Source organism: Alexandromys fortis, unplaced genomic scaffold, assembly GCF_014885135.2.
Source record: "Alexandromys fortis isolate MF-2015 unplaced genomic scaffold, M_Fortis_MF-2015_v1.1 scaffold_144, whole genome shotgun sequence".
In the NCBI taxonomy this organism is placed as follows: domain Eukaryota; kingdom Metazoa; phylum Chordata; class Mammalia; order Rodentia; family Cricetidae; genus Alexandromys; species Alexandromys fortis.
Window position 1 is genome coordinate 2,064,007 of NW_026068021.1, and position 23,138 is coordinate 2,087,144.

A 23,138-nucleotide genomic window follows, 5' to 3' on the forward strand; every position below is an offset into this window, starting at 1 on the left:
TCAGCCTAGATACAGTGGAGAGGGTCTTGGTCCTTCCTCCGAGCAATGAATGTGCCTTGCCCTCTCTGGAGAGTGGATGGGTGGGGGAGGTGGAGGGGATGGGGGAGGAGTGGAAACTGGGACTGGTATGTAAAATGAAAAGCGATAGTTTGTTTTCTTTTTTAAAAAAATAATTAAAAAAAAAAAGAAACACACACCCTAAAATAGAATACCTGCCCAGTCCCCCCAGTGGCTGCACCCTTCTGGACATCTTGAACCAGTTTTCAGGGTAGTTACTGAAGTCTCTTGTACACCTCCAACCACCTTGGCCAGCCTAGTGTTCATTGCATCCACCCCTTCCGAGAGGGCTCTCTGCTGCCTCGGAGCCATCCCAGCAGGCCTAAGTGGCAAACATGTGGTGTAAATAACAAACAGAGGTTGCTTGAGCCTCTGGGAAATCGGTACCCCAGGCTGGCCTCTCACCATCAATCCCCCCTGCTTCTGCCTCCTGACCACTGCAATTCCTGGCAAGAGCCACCACTTCTGGCTTCACCTGGCCTCCGCTCACCTGCTCGCCTGTTTCTTCCTCAGCCATTGTGAGACATGGTCTAGACAGGCCCCAGGACCTCCTTCCCTGATGACTTAGTCCCCCTTCGTCCCACCCTCCTCATCCTTCATTTCCCTCCTCTACTGACCTCTTGGAAGCAAAGCCTGATGGGAAGCCAGAACATCCCAGAAGCTCCTTCCATCTTGTCCACCTGCAGCACATGCTCACAGCAGCGTCCTTGTCCCCGGCTTGTGTCTTGCAGCACAGTGGAAGAAGACAATGACAGCTGCGGGTTCGACGCCTTGGACCTTGATGGTGTGTATCTGCCAGGCGCAGAGGGGCCACGGTGACCTGGGAGGGCAGGGTCTATCCAGAGAAGGACACAGAAGAGGACATAGGAGAAGATCTGATCATGGGCTCCATCCAGAGACCAAAGTGGCTCTGTGATTTACAGGCAGAACCGGCCACGAAACTGAAGGAAAAAGAAAACCATGGGTTTTAAAATAGTAATAATTCTAGGTCTCGGAATGTGTGATTTCCTACAATCCCCCAGTGAGGGGCTGGGATGTGGCTCAGAGGTAGAGCCCCTGCCTAGAATCCCCCAGTGAGGGGCTGGGGTGTGGCTCAGTGGTAGAACCCCTGCCTAGAATCCCTCAGTGAGGGGCTGGAGTGTGGCTCAGTGGTAGAGCACCTGCCTAGAACCCCCAGTGAGGGGCCAGGGTGTGACTCAGTGGTAAATCACCTGCCTAGAATCCCCCAGTGAGGGGCTGGGGTGTGGCTCAGTTGGTAGAGCCCCTACCTAGAATCCGCCAGTGAGGGGCCGGGAAGCGGCTCAGTTGATCTAGTGTTTGGCTAGCATGCACCATATAAACTGGGTTTGATGGCACGCTCCTGTGATCCTAGGACTTGGTGATAGATGCAAGTATATTCTGAGTTCAGAATCATCCTCAGCTACTTAGAGAATTGGAGGCCAGCGTGAGCTACATGAAACTGGAGGTGGAGACCAGGCCTGAGTCTAGGGGATGATCCTCAAATAGACCATGTTGGGAACACTGACATTGTCTCAGCTGTACATAGGCTGTATGGAGAGTCAGAAGCAAGGGCCTGAACCCCAGGGATACAGAGCACCCCAGCCAGGGATCCCAGCTCAGTCCCAGGCCCAGCATCCCTGCCCGCAGAGACCGTGGTGTTAGTACCATGAGCCCAAGGCGTCTGCCTGGCTGGATCACTGAGAGGGTGAAGAGCCTGGAGATAGTTCCCCTGTGTCTCGTGTGTCCCCAGAGCCCTACCTTGCTCTTAGGTTAGGCTCCTATGCCTCAGAATCCCGCAGATGTACCCTGCCAGCACCTAGACACACATTCCACTTCCTCCCCAGTCCCCATCTGTGCCCCTGGCTAACAGAGGCCACCAGCAGACAAAATAGAAAGATTAGCGATCCTCCATAATTGGGGACCATCGCAAGCTATCAAGTGTTAAAGAGGGGTTAGCACCTAATGGAGGCTGGGTAATGAAAAGAATCGAGAGAGGTTTAGAACGGGGAAGCCGGGAAGTGAATCCTGGGCAGGCATCCAAAGCATGTTGCGGGTGTCGGGAAAAACTCCTTGTGCAGAATTGGCCTTTGTTATCAGCCCCAAGCAGGAGCAGTGTGTCCCTCACCCTGGTGGCTCTGTTCCAGCCAGCACCTCCCCTCGGAACTTACAGTCCAGTTGAGGTGGAAGAAAAGGATAGGACCCCAGGCTCCTACAGACACAGAGTCTGAGAGTCAGTGGAGGGTGGGGAGCAGACTGGATGGAGGGCAGGGGTGACTCCAAAGTGAGAACCCCAGAGCTCACTTCCAAGATAGAACTGGGAGCTGAAGAGGTGGCTTACTGGCTAAGAATTCTTGCTCCATAATTGTGAGGACCGGAGCCTAGACCCAGCATCCTCACAGCAAGGGGGGGTGTCCCTGAAAACATCTCTGAACCTAACTCTGAGGGGTACAGAGACAAGAAGAGCACAGGGCCTGGCTATCCTCCTGCCAAGCTGAGAAGGCATGCACCCCAGGTTTAGGGAGAGACCGTACAAAAAAAGGCAGAGAATAGTAGAGGAGGGCACCAGGTGTCCTCTTCTGGCCTCCGACCCCCCCCCCCCATGTATCTGGTGAGGCACCATAAGAAGAGAGGCAGGGGATTGTCTATTTTGAACTTTGCCATCCATCCTGATGGCAGGAGACAGGCAGGGTGGAGTCAGAGCTGCAGGATTCTGGTTCCTGTAATTCGAGACTTGATAGATGGAGGCAGGGGGATGGCAAGTTGGGCACAGCCTGGGCTACATGCTACAAGCCTGTGTTCTGCCTCTAGAGAGAGCTGACTCCCCCCAGCTTCCAGTCTACAGAGCTATGCAACTATTCAGCCTAGGAGACGCTGCCCACTCAATGCCAGGGGGTGGGTGGAAGGGATGGCCCTAGGTGCTCCCTCTAATGTGCCTAAGTCCTGACAGCCCCCCCCCCCCACTCCTCTGCAGATGACAATCATGAACGCTACTCCTTTGGACCCCCCTCCATCCACTCCTCCTCCTCCTCACACCAGTCAGAGGGACTGGATGCCTACGACCTGGAGCAGGTCAACCTCATGTTCCGGAAGTTCTCTTTAGAAAGGTATGGAAACAGGGGTAGGGGGCAGTTCAGTAAGTATAGGTCTTGCCACACAAGCATGAGGACCTGAGTTCAAATCCCCAGAACCCACCCACATAAAAAAGCTGGGTGTGGTGGCACATGCTTGTGGTCTGCGAGCTGCAGATCCAGTGAGTGACTCAAAAACAGGGAGGACTGAGGAACAATGCCTGAGCTCAACCTCTGACCTCCGCGTGCATGTACACATACACATGCAATCACACACATACACTCTCTCACACACATACATACACTCACGCACTCACACGCACTCATGCACACTCACACACAAGCACACTCACGCACATATACGCACACACACATACACATAAGGAAACAGAGATAGGACAAAGGTACCAGGGATGGGAATGGCCAGATGGGAGCTCAAGGATGGGATTAACGGCCCTCATCCTCTTAGTTCTCTACAGAGGAGACAATCTGTGTGCTCTAAGACTCGGTCTCAGTCGCTCAGAGTAGGGATGTGGCTTACTTGGGAGGGTGCTCACCGTGCATGCATGAATCCTGAACTCCATCCCTAGCACCACATATATCAGGCAAAGTGTCACACACCTGTAATCCCAGCACTCAGGAGATGGAGGCAGGAGGATGAGAAGTTCAAGGTTATTCTCAGCTACCTAGTGAGTTGGAAGCTAGCCTGTACTACATGAGACCTACCTCAAAGTGGGGCCCGGGCGCACAGAGAGAACCACTCCATCTGTTCCTTGACTGTCCCGGATAAGAAACCTAGACACACAGAAGAAGGAGCAGGTAGTCATTTCTACCTCCTGAGGCCAGGAAGGTGATTGCAGTCATCAGTCCCTTAGAACCCGGAGGCTCCCAAGCCTCTGGGACACATGCAGCCATGTCACCAGCAGCCTGCTAACACGTCCTAGGTTCAGCCTTTCTGAGCCTGTTTTCTTTCCCAACTCAGGCCCTTCCGGCCATCGGTTACATCTGGGGGCCATGTGCGTGGCCCTGGCCCCTTGGTGCAGCACACGACCCTGAATGGTGACGGACTCATCACTCAGCTCACCCTGCTGGGCGGCAATGCACGTGGGAGCTTCATCCACTCCGTCAAGCCGGGCTCACTGGCCGAGAGGGCTGGACTGCGTGAGGGCCACCAACTACTGCTGGTGAGAGATAGAGGGGGGAAACTGTGGGGTGGACACAGCCGTGGACTTGCCACGTTGCCCATCTGCAGAGCCCAAGAAAATAAACAGCTTGTTTTTGGCCTGTAGCTGGAAGGCTGCATCCGGGGCGAGAGGCAGAGCGTTCCACTGGATGCTTGCACAAAGGAAGAGGCCCGTTGGACCATCCAGAGGTGCAGTGGCCCCATCACCCTGCACTACAAGGTCAACAATGAAGGTAAAGCCTGGATTAGACCTGGTCTACACTAGAGTGTCTACCATGAGCCTCCCCCTTGCTTATCTACGCCCCATGAGTCACACCCCACCCCAAGAGGAAATCAGTTCTAATATCCTTGGATAGGGGTGACGATGCTCTGTGTCACCCTGAACCAAGTCTGCAAACCTCCTAGGGAAACACAGAGGACATAGCTCCAGCAGACTGGCTCGCTCCTCCCCTGCACGGGTGACATCTTTGAGACTCTGGGCCAAGCAGGGCTGCAGAAGCACATCCGGGCCCCTGACAGACAGCCCTGCCTGGCCCAGCCCCCCCTCCTTCACTCCCCCACTCCCCATCCTACCCCCCCCCAGCCCCCTGCAGCCCTTCTGCTGGGTGATGACTTGGATTCTCATTCTCACCTCTGGGTTTTCCTGCGTGATTGCCTCTGCAGCTGGGTCTTATTTTTAACCACAGTAATCATGAATATTTGAGCGGAGCATAAATAGCCCAGCCTGCTTCTCCAAGTGGCCCTCCTGCCCCTTCCCAGCAGTACTCTGATGCAGAGGATAGCACTGTGGAGCCCAGCCAGTCACCCCTGCTCATGGGACATGCTCCTACCATCTCCTGAGGCTAGGTTTTTCCAGCCCTAGACAAATAAATAAATATAGATAGATGGATAGATAGATAGATAGATAGATAGATAGATAGATAGATAGATATAGATATAAATAAATAAATCTCTAGGGAACACCTTGACCCCTGGGTCACAGGGCTGCAAAGTGAGTTGTGCCCCCTAGAGGTGGACAATGGCATTGCCCTCCAGGCTGGATTTCTGGGAGAGGGCCCTAGTCCCAGAGCAGAGCACAGACTCAAGGATGCTAGGGGGTACAAAAGGGGTCTGAGCCAGAGTCTAGATAAACTAGGGCACTTCTAAAAGACCCAATATAGAATCTCTGCTTCTCCATGCCAACCCAGCTGCCCAGAATGCCCTTTGGCTATGGATGACCTACTAGGAGCCTGCTGTTACAACTCCCCCTTTTGACACACACCCCTCTGTCACTGGGGTTACTTTGGGGATAAATTATAGATGTATACCGTAGGCATTCACTGACAGCTTGCAGCATTTATCAGATTCACGCTGTAACCTCCTAATGCCTCCAAAGTTATTTGCAAAATTTTACTCAAAAGACCAGTAATATTTGGCCTTACTGGCATGGGCAGCAGTCTTATTATCCTAGAAATGCATTTGGCAGTAGCTACAAGAGCTTCCACACAGCTTCACAATGACCTGGCAAATCGACTTCTGTATCTGTTTATCCAAGAAAAACGAGTACATGTGTTCACCAAAAATAACGCGTTTGACTGACTCACAGCAGCATGGAGTACTACAGAGCAATGAAAAGTAGCATGGGCCACAGTACTGTGTCTTGCAAGCATAATGTCGCACAGTTGCAGCCAGATGCAAAGGAGCTTGTGGTACTTGCTTCCATCTCTGCAACATGAGGTACAGCTAGGGCAAGCGCAACCGGAAAAAGCTAACCTGAGAGAGCACACCAGCAGAGGGTTCAGAGTAGGAGCTATCCACATGTATGCAGTTGAGAAAATTCATTGAATTGAAGGGTGTGTCTAACCTATTGTTTGGCAAGCTCCTTGTAATGGTGGAGAAGGCATGGGGACTACAATACAGATGTTAGTAAGTTCAACATTGTGACTCGGCACAAGTTTTAGCTCCAAGATTCCTGGAAACCAAAATGAAAAAGGAGCCCCCACAGACAGCATGGCTGCCCACTCACAGGAGAAAGACAGGCACGCAGATGGGGTCATCTCCAGGATGCTTAAGTGTTTGGATTGTGTCCCCCCCTCAGGGTACCGGAAGCTGCTGAAGGAGATGGAGGACGGTGTGATCACATCAGGGGACTCGTTCTACATCCGCCTGAACCTGAACATCTCCAGCCAGCTGGATGCCTGCTCCATGTCTCTGAAGTGTGACGATGTGGTGCACGTCCTGGATACCATGTACCAGGACAGGCACGAGTGGTTATGTGCACGAGTTGACCCCTTCACAGACCAAGACCTGGACATGGGCACCATCCCCAGCTACAGCCGGTGAGCAGGGACAGGAGGGGTGGGCTCTGAGACCACCCCAGACCCAGAAACCCCCTCAGCCTGGGGAACTGGAAGATACTGGCCTCTCCTTCTGTGGAAGGCATCCTTACCCTTATAGTAAAGATGGCATGTATCCTCACAAAGTCTCCTAGCACCCTCATTCTGTCCAGTGACCACCAGGCATGCTGAGGAACCCTCTACCTGGATCCACACCCCAGCCCCTCACTGGGGGATTCTAGGCAGGGGCTCTACCACTGAGCCACACCCCAGCCCCTCACTGGGAGATTCTAGGCAGGTGCTCTACCACTGAGCCACACCCCAGCCCCTCACTGGGGGATTCTAGGCAGGTGCTCTACCACTGAGGTTTCATTTCCCAGCCTACTTTACTTTTTTAAAAAAAATTTTTTTCAATAGTCTGACTGAGTTATCCAGCCTAGAGTTGAACTTGCAGTCCTCCTGTCCACAGCCCTTCCCTGCCTAGGACAACTGGGATGACATTTCAATCTGGTCTTTTTTTTTTCTATCTGAGGTTCAGGACTTGGGGAGGGACCCCAGAGCCCTGGGACATGTTGAGCAAATGTTCTGTCTCTGAACCATGTCCCAGTCCCTTCACCGTTTCTTTTTTATCATCCTGGGTTGCACACAGTGATACCTGCTCTTCTGGGCCCTTGCTGCTGCTTGGCCAATCACAGACAAGTGAGTCTTGGCCAGTCAGATGGGTCAGTGGAGAAATCCAGGTACAAGGTCATAACCCCGCAGCTGGTCTGCGAGATGCTTGTGTCCCAAGCCCAGCGAGTCTGGTGTTGCACCCGTCTGCAGGGTCCCAGTTCTAACCCTGAGGTTGCTCCCATGTCTCCTCCCCAGGGCTCAACAGCTTCTCCTGGTAAAGCTCCAACGACTGGTGCACAGGGGCAGCCGGGAGGAGGCAGACAGCGCTCACCACACCCTGCGCAGCCTCCGGGTAGGTAAAGATGGGTGGTGGGGACAAGGGGGCTTGCAACTTCTTTCTTCCTTCCTGCATGTAAGAAGCAGGAGCTGGCCATGTCACCGTGTCATCAGGAAGATGTGCTGCAAGGCATTTGGTTCTTTGGGAAGGGAGAACTCCTACAAGCCCTCCCCTCTGTAACTTAGGGGACTCAAACACATCTCACCCCAATCCACACCAGTCTCAGACACAAGAGGTTGCTCTCTCCCAGCCTCTGCTGCTGCCCAGCTGTAGGTCTCTGATGTTGCACCTTGACACTCAGGCTGGAGGGGACTTGGGGACAGGTGTGCCTCTCTCTACAGCGGGCTCACACTCAGGAGCCCCTTGCTGAACCCCGGCTGACTGACAAACTCATTTCAGAATACCCTGCAGCCCGAAGAGACACTTTCAACCAGTGACCCCCGGGTCAGCCCCCGCCTCTCCAGAGCGAGTTTCTTCTTTGGTCAGCTCCTTCAGGTAAGGCTGGTGAGCGGAAGCCCGCTGACTTGTCTAGAGCAGTTTGCCAGGGCCCCGCCCTCTGCCTACCAAGAAGACTTGCCAGTGTGGAAACAACACGGCTTTGTATTCCCGCGCCTCTTGTGGCTTCTCACAGTGCCTGGTTTCTTCCATCCCATTTTATCCTCACAGTGACAGGTCTGTAGACAGACTCCACGCCTGCGGGAAGCCAGTCTCACTTTCATAAAAGATTTGAAGCAACTTCAGGCCAAAAGAGCTTCAACAACTCAGCTGCTAAAATATGATAGAAAAATCAGATTGCTATATCAGGAAGGGGAAATGAACCCTCCAGATATTTAGGCCAGTTTACTTCCTCTGAAGGAGCATTAAACTTACCGGAGCATCCCAGAGGCCAAGGAGATAAGGGAAACCCAGCAGGTTCCTTGAATCTTACCTATCTGTGAAAACAGTTCAGCTCTTTGGGACTAGAAAAAAAAATTTCTCCTTGTACTTAATTTCAAAAGAAAAAAATATTTTGGGGGTGGAGAGTACAACAACCATTGATAAGCCTGCTGTGTGAGTCCACATAGATACCGATTTGGGCTTCATAGCCATTCCTGTATCGGTAGGTAAGAGGGGCAAAGAATCTGACTGGGCAGCCCGGAAGCTCATTTCCTGTGTGGCGCTGCATTAATCAGACTCCGATGCAGCAAGCGCAGCAAGAAATAGCTAGCACCCTGACCCCAAAACCCAGATGGACACAAGAATGTGGCCAAATCCAACAGATGGGAAGGGACCCTGCAGAGCATGAGACCTCCCTCCTGAAGGCAGGACCATCTACCAAGACAACGTTAGGCACCTGGGTCAAGCTGAGTTTCATTCCAAGACTCAAGGCTAAGCTATAGGTGTGACTCGGTTGTTAAACAGCCTGCCTACCATGTGTGGAGCCCTCGGTTCCATCCCCATCACCACATGGCGGAGCATGCTTGTAATCCTAGCACTCAGGAAGTGGAGGCAAGAGGACCCGAAGTTCAAGGTCCTCCTAGACCACATAGTGAGTCTGAGGCCAGACTGGGCTACATGAGACCCTGTCTCAGAAAATATATAAAAATAAAAACCATGAGGCTGGTGCATGCTAGCACTGGGCAGGCTTCTGCCTCTTCTGCTGAAGGAAGCAGGAAAGACTTAAAGATGCCCAGGGGGGGCTTTGTGGGAGCCTGGCCTCTGTGTCAGAAAAGTTTCTGTGAACTGTGTGAGGAAGCCATGGTTCTAGAACCCAGAGGATCATGGGTGCAGTGTGGGGAGCTGGAGAGTTCCAGCATGTATGGACCCCTGCCGCTGTCAGCCAGGGTCCTCACCAGCTAGATCAGTAGTGGCAAGAGGTGTCTTCGGCCACGGCAGCTGGAGTGTCCCAGGGTCTCTTTACAACAGAGGTGTTCTGCCCTGGGCCCCCAGAGTGGAGTCCAGAGTAGAGTTGGAACAAAAGCATGGTTGGTTTTGTCTGCCTGGTGCAGCCCAATCTGGCTCAAGACTTGAAGCCAAGATAATTCTTCCCCACCCTCCCACTCTGCCCTCCCATCCCACCCTCCTGCCCTGCCCTCCTTCTCTCTCCACAGTTTGTCAGCCGGTCAGAAAACAAGTACAAACGAATGAACAGCAACGAACGTGTGAGGATCATCTCTGGGAGCCCCCTGGGAAGCCTCTCCCGGTCCTCGCTGGATGCCACCAAACTCCTGACAGAGAAACATGAGGGTGCGTGAGGACCTCCTGCCCCCTCCCCCATGGCCCCGCACAGCAGTGTACACTCCACCAATATCTACCTCTGGCCTGTGTACTCAAGTGCATGTACAGACACACACACACACACACACACACACACACACAGAGGGGGAGGGGAAAGACATAGTAGCATGCATCTGTAATGACAGGATTTAGTCAGCTGAGGCAGGAGAATTGCCATGGGTTGGAGGCCAGCTTGGGCTACATTGCAACACCCTATCTTAAACAAAATAAAACAAAAGGATGCTTGAGAAGACCCACCCAGCCCTACCATCCCGTCAGATTCGTCATCTTCCTGGCCCTCACAACTCCCCAGGGTGATACCCTGCTCTGTGGTCACCCAGCTCTGACCTGCCTGATACCTGTCATCGTCCCTTTAAGCCCAAATGCCCACATTGATGGAAGTCATTTGCCAAGACCTATTTACTTACCGATGCCTCTCCCACTAAATATCTTTATCATTTACCTAGCTGGTAAAAAGCTACCCAGTGCTCGGCCCCCAGATGATGGAGGGCCAGCTCCTCCCTGCATCCCCCCATCCAGGCTGGGTTCTCTTGGAGACGGGGAGGCAAAACCTGAATATAGAAGATCAGGAAGACCTCTTTGTACCTACACTGGGCAAACCAGGGACAAAGGAAAAGGGACAGAACCCTGGTTCTGGGAAATGGGTCCCCAGATGCTGGGAGCTGGCTTTAGCAGACCTCCTTGCCTTGGGACTCAGGAGAACAGAGGACTGTGCCTCCCATGAATGACCCCAAGGCTTTGCCCTGTGGCCCTGCCCTCTTGGCCACATGACCCTCTCTGCCACCCCTACACTCACTCATCCGTTTGCCTGAACCATTACACTGTACGACTGTTCTGGGGGAGTCCCCATCTGTTCACACCAGGCAGAGAGGGCAACCCCAACCAAAGGAGCAAGTTCAGCCCAATCCACTGTGATGAACGAGGGAGTTTTAAGGGGCTAGTCACAGGAGCATGGGTGACTCTAGCCACTGCATCTTCAGAAAGGTCCCACAGAAAGGGTGATGACTTGCAAAAGTGGCATCCATGGAGCCCCCTGTCCAGTTTGCAGACAGCTCCCCAACAACTGTGTACTGCCTCTGTAACCTCAGAGCAGGGCTTGCACATGCACTCATGTGGCCATCGAGGCCCTCAGGTAGTGTTCTTAAGTCGCCATCTGCTTTAGTGGTTTTGTTGCTGTTATTGTTGTTGTTTTGATTACAATATTTGTTTTATTTTGGTTTTTTATTTGTGTGCACACACTTCTTTCCACTTGAGAGCAGTACCCACAGAGACCAGAAGAGGGCGATCAGCCCTCTCGAACTGGAGTTACCTGAGTCACTGGAGGTGGGTGCTGGGATCTGAACTCTGGTCCTCTGCAAGAGCTGCAAGTGCTCTTAACTGCTGAGCCATCTCTTCAGGTCCCCATCTTGTTTTTGAGACAAGCTTTCTCATTGGGCCTGGCTACCCTGATGAGGGAGACTGACTGACCGGCAAACCCCCAGGTATCTGATCCACCTGTCTCTGCCGCCCCAGCACTGGGATTGTAAGCACACAACACAGGATGTTTACATGGGTTCTAGAGATGAGTGCAGGTCCTCACACACTTTCACAGCAAGTGCCGTGCCAACCAGCCAGCCCCAGGCCCTCAGCTCTGCAGGTTTCTGCACTGAGAGTGAGCAATTCCATCAGAAAGGTTGTCACTGCACAACTGACTCTATTCCTGGTCACAAGCCACACCCCTATTCTAAAAAGATGTCCTTGATCTACCGAGGTGACCCATACTTCAGAAGCCATCAGGGTTCCTGTGTGTCTTGTGTGTCTCCCCCAAATCCCCATCAGAGACTTTCCTGAGTATCCAGAATAGCTCCAAGATACCCATGTCTCTTCCTCCATTACCAAAGGCCTCCAGGCTCCATGGGGCCATGCTGGTGGCCAAGGCCTCCATACCCTAAATATGCCGTGGGACAGGGTGGACTCTGACAGCCCACTGCTTCTGTTCTCTACCAGAGCTGGACCCTGAGAATGAGCTCAGCCGGAACCTCACCCTGATCCCCTACAGCCTAGTGCGAGCCTTCCACTGTGAGCGCCGCCGGCCCGTGCTCTTCACGCCCACCATGCTGGCCAAGACACTGGTGCAGAAGCTGCTCAACTCAGGGGGCGCCATGGAATTCACCATCTGCAAGTCAGGTGAGCCTGGCCAGATAGCAGGCAGAGGGACACAGGCCTCTGGAGCCCATCACTAGAGTGATTCAGCCTCTTCCCCTTCTTCTCCCTTCCCCTCTCTTCCGTTGATCCTCCTCCTCTTCCTCCGCCCATGCCAGGAAGCCCACCTACCTCCTCCCCTCAGTGTTCTCACAAAAGGCAGCCCATCACTGTACCCACTAAGCCACTTGGTAATACGTGACCTACATATTTCTCTCCATCTAGATCATGGCTCCTCAAGTGCAGCGGTGTATTTTAGCACATTTTTAATCCTAATGCTTGACCATGAACAAGATCCTACAGGTGGTGGGTAGATAGATAGATGGGTGGATGGGTAGATAGATAGATGATAGATAGATAGATAGATAGATAGATAGATAGATAGATAGATAGGTGTATGGATAGATAGATGGGTGGAGAGATGGGTAAGTGGGAAGATAGATGGGTGGATAGATAGGTAAGAAGGTAGATAAATAGGTGAGTAGGTGGGTGGGTAGGTGGGCAGATAGATGGGTAGGTGGGTGAAGGGTAAATAAGTAGGTAGGTAAATGGATGGATGGTGGATGGATGATAGATGAAAATGAGGAGTAGGTAGATGGGACATGGGTAAATGGGTGGATGGTAGATGATGGAAATGATGGATGGGTGGATGATAGGTTGATGGGTGGTTAGGGATAGGTAGTAGGTAGATGGATGGTAGACACTTGGGAGATGGGTGAATGAATGAATGGATGGACATGAGGATGGTGAAAGGTTGGACAGACAGATAGATGAATGGATGGGTGACATACCATATACAGATGGACGGGTGAGCAGACGGGTGGATGATGAATAACTGGATAATGGATGGGTGGGTTGATGACAGACAGCTGGATGGATAGCGGAGGAAGAGATGAATGAGTGGATAGGCAGGCGGGGCTGGCTCCATAGGTGAGTTTCGTGATTGAACTGTACTTGATGATGACCCCATCACCTGAGCTACTTTGTCCAGTAACACCCACAGCTGAAAAGCCAGAGTGTGATATCCACTAAGCCCCTGCTGCATAGTCCAGGGTAAAGAGCATGCATGGCCTTGATCCCTCAAGGATCTTACCCATCTAGTAGAGAAGATGAGGTCCATTTAACTATGGTGCGAATGGACCAGGTGGATATCAAATTATGTGGCACCCAGAAGGAGACAGGTAGGGCCTGGAAGGGATAGCCTGCCACAAATAGCTCTTGCCACCCTGGGCACCAACTCCTGTCTCCGCAGATATTGTCACGAGAGATGAGTTCCTCCGGAAGCAGAAGACGGAAACCATCATCTACTCTCGGGAAAAGAACCCCAACACCTTTGAATGCATTGTTCCTGCCAACATTGAGGCTGTGGCAGCCAAGGTGAGGGACACTGGGTACCAGCCAGGCTGAAACCCCACACAACCATCGCTGTGAAGTGCTGGGACATGGGCAAGGGTGGGTGGCCACAGGTAGGGACTTCCTTTCCCTCTAATCAGGCCCTAAATGACTCTCTTCCTCCACTCTCTATCTTCGTGTCTCTGATATAGGCTTGTGTTTTGAAACCCTCTGCTGTTTTGTTTCTGCCAGTGGCCTGGTGTTGGTTCATGTCAGCTAAGGGTGTGTGTGTGTGTGTGTGTGTGTGTGTGTGTGTGTAAGAGAGGGAGGAAGGAGGGAGGAAGAGGAAGACAAGAGGGAGGGGGAGAGAGAGAAGCATGTGCCAGAGTGAGACAGTAGAAGCATGTTCTAGTTTGCTTTCTGTTGCTACGATAAAGACCATGAAACAAAAGCAACTTGGGGAGGAAAGGGTTTGCTTCATCTTACAACTCTCAGATCACACTCCTTCGCTGAAGGAAGTTAGCTCAGAAACTCCAAGCAAGAACCCAGAGGCAGGAAGTGAAGCAGAAGTCAAGAAGAAACATTACTTACGGGCTTGCACCTCATGGCTTGCTCAGCCTGCTTTATTATACAACCCAGGAGCACCTGCCCAGGGGTGGCCCTGCCCACAGTGGGCTGGGCCCTTCCACACCAATCACTAATCAAGAAAACACCCACAGAGTTACTTTGCAGGCAATATGATGAAGGCAATTCCTCTGTCCAGGTTAGTGCATGTCAAGTTGACAAAAATAAATAAATAAACAGCACAGGGTGGGTGTCAGGTGTCACATCCACTCAGCCATAGGAAAGAGAAACAATAGAAAAGTCACAGGCAGCCACCCAGAAACGTCACAGTGTGCATGCAAGTCAGATTCCTCTGGAGCTAGACAAGATGACCCTGCGTGACCCTAAGGGGACAAAATGATGCTGACCAGCCGTAAAGCATGGAGTTCTTCCTTGCTCTGAGACTTAAGAGCTATGGCGGGGGAAGGGACAGCATCCTTAGGGGTAGCAGGAGCCAGTAACCTGGCTTGTCATACTGCTGGGTGGGCACGTATACACCTTCCCTGTGTGTCCCTGACACGCACAGATGAAAGCAGAGCCACCCTTCTTGGACAGCCTGAAAGAGGTGGTTTGCTTGTCTCTTTTTAAGTCTGCATCAGAAGGCAGTATGTATGTGTGTTCACGTGTGAAAAAGTGCATGTGTACAGAGGACAGCCTTGGGTATCATTCCTCAGGCACCAGCCACTGAGGGGATGGCTGAGTTGGTTCATTACAGCTATGCAAGAATGATCCTCAGAAGCCACATGAAGATACAGGCAAGGTGGCTCGTACTGTAATCTCAACGCTAGGAAGGGAGAGACAGGAGGTACACTGGCTAATTTTATATCAGTTTGACACAAGCTGGAGTTATCTGAAAGGAGGGAACCTCAATTGAGAAAATGTCTCCATTAGATCCAGCTGTAGGGCACTTTCTCAATTATCAGTGGGGGAGGACCCAGCCCATGGTGGCTGGTTCCATCCCTCGACTAGTGGGTGAGTCTGGTTTCTATAAGAAAGCAGGTTGAGCAAGCCAGTAAGCAGCAGCTCTCCATGGCCACTGTGCCAGCTCCTGCCTCCAGGTTCCTGCCCTGTTTGATTTCTGTCCTGACTTCCTTTGATGATGAACAATGTTGTGGAAGCAGAAGCCAAATAAACTCTTTCCTCCCTGAGTTGCTCTGGTCACCCTGACTAAGATAGGAGGATTCCTGAGGCTCACTCATCAGCACTAGTCGGCTTAAACAAGTCCATGGACCCCAGGCTAAGAGAGAGACCCTGTCTCAAAAGAAACAAGGAGGCCTGCCCCTGAGAATTAACACTATGGCCGGCTCCTCTTGCCTTGCATCTACACATAAACACACACAAAGCATCTGAGCCATATTACATAGGAAATTAGAAACCATCCTGGGCTACCTGAGATCCTGTTTCAAAAAAGAAAAATTCTTTAGGGGGGTCTGGTGACAGGGATGAGAAAGTGGGTGTGGTCGCAGACAAGATGGATTCTACTAGAAAAGTGGCACCCCACCAGCCAGGGTTAGCGGGAGTCGGGGGAGGAAACAGTAAGGGGAAGAAAGGGGGTTGGGGGCTTGGACTGTGTCTACCTGAGGCCTGGGTGCCAGGCCCACAGTGTGTGCAGAGAAGACATCATAGAGCATGGTAATACTATATTCTTCCCCTTTCTTTGCCCCCTCTCTCCCTCTTCTTTTGTCTCTCTCCCTTCTCTTCTCTGTCCTCCTTCCTCTTTCTCTTCCCCTTCCTCCTCTAGTCTTCCTCACTGTGTATCTCAGACTGGCCTGAGAACTACCTAGAGTCTCCTACCCCGCCCCGCCCCTTAAGGAACAGGATTACAATCATGTACTACCACGCTTGATTTTTTTATTAAGATATAGATAGATAGATAGATAGATAGATAGATAGATAAAAAGATATATATCTCAATTATATATATATATTCTGGCTTTTATTTGACTGGATTTTTAAGGTATTTTTGTTTTAATAGTGTGTGTGTATGTGTGTGTGTGTGTGTGTGTGCGCGCGCGCGCGCACATGACTGCAGTGCCCACAGATGTAAGAAGAGAATATCACATCCATTAGAGCTAGAGTTCCAAGTGGTCGTGAGTTGTCACATAGTTGTTGGGATCTGAACTCAGGTCCTCTGCACAGGCAGCCGGTACTATTAATGGCTGAGCCATCTCTCCAGTCTTTGTTCGCTTGTTTTTTGGATACCCTCTCACTATGTAGCCCAAGCTGGTCTGGAACTGGCTACGTAGCCCAGGCTGCCCTCCAAGCACTATCCTCCTGCCTCTGCTTCCCGAGTGCTAGGATCACAGGTGCGTACCACCACACCTGACTTTTTATATTGTTTCCTTTCCTTTTTTTTCTCCCTTTCTTCCTTTCTTTCCTTCTCTTTCTAAATTCAGCCCTAAGTCTTCCTAGGTAGTCCAAACTGACCTCAAACTCTTGATGCTCCTGCTCACCCTCCCAAGGGATGGAACTACAGGCATGCACCCCCATGCCCAGCTTTCTGTGTTCTTTTTCTTGTTTAGTTTGACATGGTCTCTTAGACAGGTCTCACTATGTAGCCCAGGCTGACCAAAACTTCTCAGTCTCCTGCCTCAGCCTCCTCTGGGCTAGGCTAGCAGTTATGCTCCTTGAGACTTGGATATGAGTCTTGATGCTTCCTTTAGGCGATGCCTTCAGCCAAGTGGCAAGCGTTCTTTCCCATGGATAGCAAGCTCCTGGTTAAGCAGCTAGCTGCGAAGGCCCTCCAGCTAGCCTCCCTTTCTGACCTTTCCCGTTCTTGTACTCATTACCAGGAGCATCCTGGAAGACTGGATGGGGGGGGGGGCGAGTGTCCATTGCACACCCCACCCCCCGGTTGGGCTGGACCTAGACGCTCAATGTCACTGCACTCAGCAGGGTTGAACAGTGTCCAGAGGTGTGGGGCTCCAGCCTCACCGAAGCCCACTTATGAAGTTCCCTAGTTCAGCCTCTCAGCCGGGTGTAGGCTGGCACCCAAGCTTGGCCTGGCTCCCACAAGGGGGGCGGGGGGTCATGTGGGTACCACTGCTGACAGCGGCCGCTGTACTTGCAGAATAAACACTGCCTGCTAGAGGCTGGGATCGGCTGCGTGCGCGACCTGATCAAATGCAAGGTGTACCCCATCGTGCTGCTCATCCGGGTGAGCGAGAAGAACATCAAACGGTTCAGGTAAGGACACCCCAGTCCCTACGGCTACCCCCCAGCACTACGCTCTACCCACCCCTTCCCAAAATCCCAGATGCTGGGTTCTGCGACTCTGACCCTGAGCACAGTGGGGCAGATGTGTAAGACACATTGGGATGAATGTGGCAGTCGGGAGAGGGTCTGTCAACTTCCTGTCCCCGAGATGGAAGTAACTGAGGAGGAGGGAAGTGGACAGATGCAGGTCTGTCATCCCAGCCATTCAGGAGGACGGAAAGTTTGAGGTCATCCTGGTCGAATAGTATTCGACCTTGAGAAAGGAGAAAATTCTGACACCTGCCACAATAGGGACATTCAATGTTGGGGTGCTGTGAAATCAGCACAGATAACTGACACCATATGGCTCCACCTATAGGAAGTCCCCAAAGTATCAGATTCATAGGGACGGAAAGCAGAATGATGGGAGCCAGGTTCTGAGAGGATGGGTGGGACGAAGTTTGTGTTAATGGTCGCAGAGTTTCCATTTGAGACTATGACCTTATTCTGGAATGAAGCGCGGTCTCACCGCATAGCCCAGACTAGCCTTGAACTCACGTTAGCCCAAGCTGGTCTCAAACTCTTCAGTAGTGTTAAGGACACTCACTGCTAGAATTCCAGCACTCTGGAGGTATCCAGCAGGTGTGGTTCAGCGCCCAGGGAGGGCAACAGTACAATCCAGGCCTCCATCTCACACTGTGGGCATCCAGCCCCACAGCCTCCCCATGTCTTCCTTTGTCATCTCTCCCCTCCCCCGCCCCCCCGGAAGCTGCTACCACGGCCAGAGACAGAGGAGGAGTTCCTGCGTGTGTGCAGGCTCAAAGAGAAGGAACTGGAGGCGCTGCCCTGCCTCTACGCCACCGTGGAGGCTGAGATGTGGAGCAGCGTGGAGGAGCTGCTGCGCGTCCTCAAAGACAAGATCGTGGAGGAGCAGCGCAAGACCATCTGGGTGGACGAGGACCAGCTGTGACTTCCGAGTCTGAGCCGCGGGACACAGACACGGGGTTCCTGAGCCCCAGGACACAGACACTGGGCTCCTGAGCCCCGGGCAGCAACGCCACCTGGTGGAAGGTCAGGCCCTGCTGGTGTGAGCAGAAATGAGCAAGCACAGAACACTGAGCATGAGGCCCAAACCCAGCAGCCCCTCTGAGGCCAGAGCAGCAATTGAATGTAAATGCACGGGACAGGGACAGACGACGACCTGCGAAGTGCAGGCCTCCAACAGCCGGGGAGGCTGCCGGCTCGGGGGAAGCACAAAGCCCGCATCCCAGGCGGGAGGGGTCCTGGGAGACAGGACACCTCCCGTGCCCATCTTTCTCTTGCATTAAATTTCCTCCAGTTCTTCATTTTGTTGATCAAATCCTTTGCAGGGGTTCTAATCCCGCACTGCCTCACTGGCTGAGGTTCCTCCAGCAAAACCAGTGGAGGCAGGAATGTGAGGTTTCCCACACTTATGCTCTGGCAGTGGTCACCAGTATAGTTCCTCAGCAAGGGGGGGGGGACCTGGAGGGGGGGCGGCACTCCCACCCCTGCAGGCCGCGCTAGACCCTTTATTGGTTTGATCCAATATAGATAGCCAGAGCCCTGCGATGGTGAGTGCAATGCCCTGCAGCATCCAGAGGACAGCATCTCACAGCTCCCCGCCCCGTGCAATCGCTCCACACCACTGCCCAGTGCACACAAGAGCTTCTCCGATGGTGATGCTGAGAGCAGCAACAGGCTTCTGTGGGTGTTATGGCAAATATCACAGGTTGAATCTCCACTGGTTTTGTCATACAATCGAGACACCGATTGTCCCCAGCTTTGTTCTCATCAAAAAAAAAATTACCAGGAGAGCCAGTAGCCACTGGTTCTCTCCCTGCGGCCTCTGCCAAATAGCCAGGCACCTTTCTTCAAATCAACAACCCTGGCAGTGCCAGCAAGCGTGAAGGCTTCTTTTCCTGGAACAGCCCATGGCAACAAGCTAGCTGCCCTGGGTCTATGGAAGGTCCAGCTGCAGCCATTTAAGTCGAGATAAAGCACCTAGTGAGAAACCCTGGGGCCGAAGGGCCAAGGCTCCCACCTCGCTAAAGCCTGGAGTGCTGGTAAATTTCCTCCAGGCAGAGGCCCTCGCACTTCCACTTAGAAGTCTCGCCAAGGGGACAGACGTGACCGGAAAGGAGTCTCGGATAAAAGGTCTACTGATTTATTTCTATTTATTTATTTAAGTTCAGAAACCTCGGGCTGGCTGGGCGGAAAAAAACCGAATGCTCTTGCCTCCAGTTTGAAGGGAGGAGTGCAGAGTGGCGATCTGGGAAGTGGAGGAGTGGGTGCGCCCTTCCTCCAGGGATGGCCAAGCTCACAGATCCGGGGTGACAGGGGTGCAGATGGCAGGGAGGGATGGAAGAAGGTTCCCCCAACACCCCACACTGTCTACATTGACCTCAAATCAACACAGCCTCAAAATCCCCAGGCTTCTGGGCCTCGTCCTCCCTCACACAGGGCCACCACAGGTTTGTCAGGCTAACTACAGACTCCTCAGGGCCACCACAGACTAGTCAGGACCTCTCAGGAAGGAACTCTCACATGTGAGTAGAGTCCAAAGCTATGCAGGAAAGAGTGTAGGAAGAGGCAGGAGGGGAGAGAAAGGGGCTCTTTCTGTGTTGTTTGAAGTCATAGTGAGGGGGCGGGTGTTAGCACCCCTACCCCCACCTCCACCCCTGGCTGCTTTGAAGCCAGTGCCTGGCTCCAAATCATATTGAAAGTCTCCACATGGGCTGGGTGGCTGCAAGTGACCCCCATGTGGGGATTTGGTTTTTCTTCCATACACTGTGTCAGATTCACATTTGGAACTGAGCCTCCCCAGGCACCACCCCACGTGTCTGGTGGGTGATGATGTAAGGGAACCAGGCTGGGAAATTGCACGCACCTCGAGGTGTAGATCTGAAGGAAGAGGAAGGGGAGGGGGGACCGTAGAGAGGCAAGGACCAAATAGAGTGGAAGAGCGCTTGCCGGCCAGTGGGCCCCAAGGACCCCTGGAATGGCAACCCTGTGCATACCTGGCTTGGTGACCTGTGTGGGGATTGAACTCAGGTACCCAAGCCTGTCATAGCAGCACTTTACCGACGGAGCCATACTCCCAACCTACCAACCCAATTTTGAGTAATTAGAGCCGTGAAAGCCCACCAAAATGTCATTTTGAAAATGTATTTGTTTAGCGTCTATATGTGTGTGGGCTGTGGCACACACATGGAGACCAGGGGACAGATTGCAAGGGAGGGTCTGTTCTCTCCTTCCACCCTGTGGGTCTCAGGGATCAAACTCAGGTCACCAGGCTTGATGACCAGCAACTCTACCTGCTGAGCCACCCACTGACCCTTTATCCTCAGGATGTCCCTTCTGACCCTGCCTGTGATTTGTACACTCCATGGCTGGGGGCTTCAGTCAGCTGTGGCTTCACTATCACCCCTCCAGGGGTGACCCCAAACACACCAGAGCCCAGAACATGTAGGAAGCAGCAAGTAGCCAAATGCTCAAGGCCAGGGTCCAGGGTCAGTGCACACAAGGCCAGGCCAATCAGGCCCCCACCACTTGAAGAAGACCCCGGTATTTGGGAACATTCCAAACAACGCTTTAGAAGCAGATGCTGGCACCATATGGACTCAAGGCTGACAAAGGCTAAAGGGCCTTTCTGCTATCTTACGAAAGTGGCCCTGACCCTGGGCATGACTAAGAATGGACTGTTTAGCAGCCTAAGCAGTTAGGACTACAGATCCTGCAATCAAAACTGGAGCCCAAGGAGTTGGGGGTGCGACTCAGTGGCTGAGGACTTGCCTAGCATTCGGGAGGTAGAGGTAAGAGGATCAGTGCCAGGGCAAAGGCACTTCCTGGGCTATTTGAGACCCTGTCTAATAAATAAATATTCTAAAAGGACCTTGAAGAACTAGGGGTGAGTTCCATAGATAGAGGCTTTACATGCACGAGTCTCTGGGTTTCATCCCCAGCACCACACACACGCATGCACGCATGCGCAAACAAGAAAACAAACCAGCACAAAATCTGGAGCCATGGATACCTGACCCAGAGCTCGCCTCTGAAAGAGCTCGTGCCATCCTGTCCCTAGAGACCCTGGCTGCTTCTAGTGAGCAGATGCACAGGCTGCATGTTGTCCTTTCCTTGGACAGAGGTGATGGACGCTATGGTGTGAGCTGGCCCTGGTTCTCCCGGAGTAAGGGATGCCAGACCCCTTGGCTACAGTTGGCCCCCCCTAGATTGAGGAGGACACCCAAAGGGAGAGAGCACCAGCCTTCCTGAAGCCAGAGTCCATCCCAACAGTGCTCCCAGCCCAGCAGAGACAGGCACCAAAGTTTTCAGAACTTGGGTCTGCTGCATTTGGGACTGAGGTTAATAAGTAGATGTCACTCAAGGGAAGGATGCTAGTGAAACCCGCCCGGGGCAGCTCCTGCTGGTACAAACAGCAGAACCCAAACTAGGGCCCCCAGACCTGGAAATTGAGGCAGGGGAAGGGGGCGGCGCAGATAGCCAGTGGAGGGGGGGACTTCAGGTGGCTGACTGACTGATCTAGGAAACACTATTCATTTCCTGTGTCCATCAATCTGGCCTCAGCCCTTCGTACTTTATTATTGTCACCAGCCTGCGGATTTACAGCTGTCTTCACCATCCCTGTGGCATTTTCCAAGGGCTTTCTTTTGCTTTCTTTTCTGGGCGAAAGGGGGGGGGGGGGGGGAGGGAGAGAGAGAGAGAGAGAGAGAGAGAGAGAGAGAGAGAGAGAGAGAGAGAGAGAGAGAGAGACTTGCTAGGAAGGCTTCTAGCACCCTCTAGTGGTGGAAGTGGCTCCACTGCGCCTTCTGCATTCCTAGGTGTGAATATATGCTTATTTAGGTATGTGTACATGTGAGGCGCTAAGGTGCATGTGTTTACATGTGTGTTCTAGCACATGCATGTGTGTGCACATTTGAGTACATGGACAAGTGAGTGTGTGTGTGTGTGTGTGTGTTCACGCTTGCTCGTGCATACATACGAGTGTGATTGTGAGCATTCAGATACTCCCTCATGCTAAATGCTGGTGGGCACAGTCCCAGCATGGAGGTCCTAACTCTCCTCCAGCGCCTCAACACCTCAATGCTGTGGTAGTCAGCTATCTTCCAAGCTGAGCAGACCCAACCTCCAATGACAATTCCCCTCTGACCCACTGGTCTGCCTTTTAGCCAGAGAGGTGGAAGTCGGGACGTGGGGGCAGGAAGGGAACCTTGGTTTCTTTACCTGGAATTCTGCTATCCTAGATGTCCTAATCCACAGAGATGTGGCACCTAGTCACCCCTTTGAGAAGAGCTAACAATAGAAGCAGGAGGATAGCTCTTCTGGGCTCCTGACCCTTCCCCACCCCATGTTGCCTCAAACCCCAAGACCCTAAAAGCCATTCCTCAAAATCGTACTTCAGTGGTTTGAATGCAGACGGCCCCATAGGGTCGTGGGGGTGGTGTTATTTGAAAGACTAGGAGGTATGGCCTTGCTGGACTAGGTCTGTCCTTATTAGAGGAAGTGTGTCACTGGGGGAGGGGGTGGGCTTTGGGGTTTCAGAAGCTCAAGCCAGGCCCACTGTCACTCTCTTCCTGCTGCCTGCAGATGGAGAACGCTCAGCTCCTTCTCCAGTTCCATGTCTCCCAATGTGCCACCATGCTTCCCACCACGACAAAATGAACTAAACCTCTGAACCTGTAAGCCAGCCCCAATCAAATGTTTTCTTTATAAAACATGCTGTGGTCATAGTGTCTCTTCACAGCGATAGAAACCCTCACTAAGACACCTACCATTTTCAACTCCAATTTAGGGTGATCTATGTGGAGAAAAAAAAACTGCCAATTGGCCCCGAGTGGTCCCCCAAGATGGACTCTGGAGTCCTTGGCTGCTCCTGACTGCCTGTACCGGTACACAGTTCCAGCATATGTACACAGAAACCCAGGCCTCTGGGTTCCCAG

At 52.5% G+C, this 23,138-nt stretch overlaps 1 protein-coding gene across 2 annotated transcripts in view; it reads left to right on the forward strand.

Annotated features, from left to right (window-relative positions):
- Card11 (caspase recruitment domain family member 11) overlaps window positions 1-18,506 on the forward strand; it is a 125,831-nt gene extending 107,325 nt beyond the window's left edge. For both annotated transcript variants that reach the window (XM_050163246.1, XM_050163247.1), the window contains exons 14-25: window positions 789-841; window positions 3,029-3,161; window positions 4,108-4,309; window positions 4,415-4,541; window positions 6,386-6,626; window positions 7,491-7,587; window positions 7,972-8,067; window positions 9,663-9,798; window positions 11,836-12,015; window positions 13,283-13,407; window positions 17,036-17,150; window positions 17,925-18,506. In XM_050163246.1, coding sequence (XP_050019203.1) covers window positions 789-841; window positions 3,029-3,161; window positions 4,108-4,309; window positions 4,415-4,541; window positions 6,386-6,626; window positions 7,491-7,587; window positions 7,972-8,067; window positions 9,663-9,798; window positions 11,836-12,015; window positions 13,283-13,407; window positions 17,036-17,150; window positions 17,925-18,130 — 1,711 coding nt within the window. In that variant the 3' untranslated portion in view covers window positions 18,131-18,506. The remainder of the gene's footprint in view (window positions 1-788; window positions 842-3,028; window positions 3,162-4,107; window positions 4,310-4,414; window positions 4,542-6,385; window positions 6,627-7,490; window positions 7,588-7,971; window positions 8,068-9,662; window positions 9,799-11,835; window positions 12,016-13,282; window positions 13,408-17,035; window positions 17,151-17,924) is intronic.
- Window positions 18,507-23,138: the final 4,632 nt, after the last annotated feature.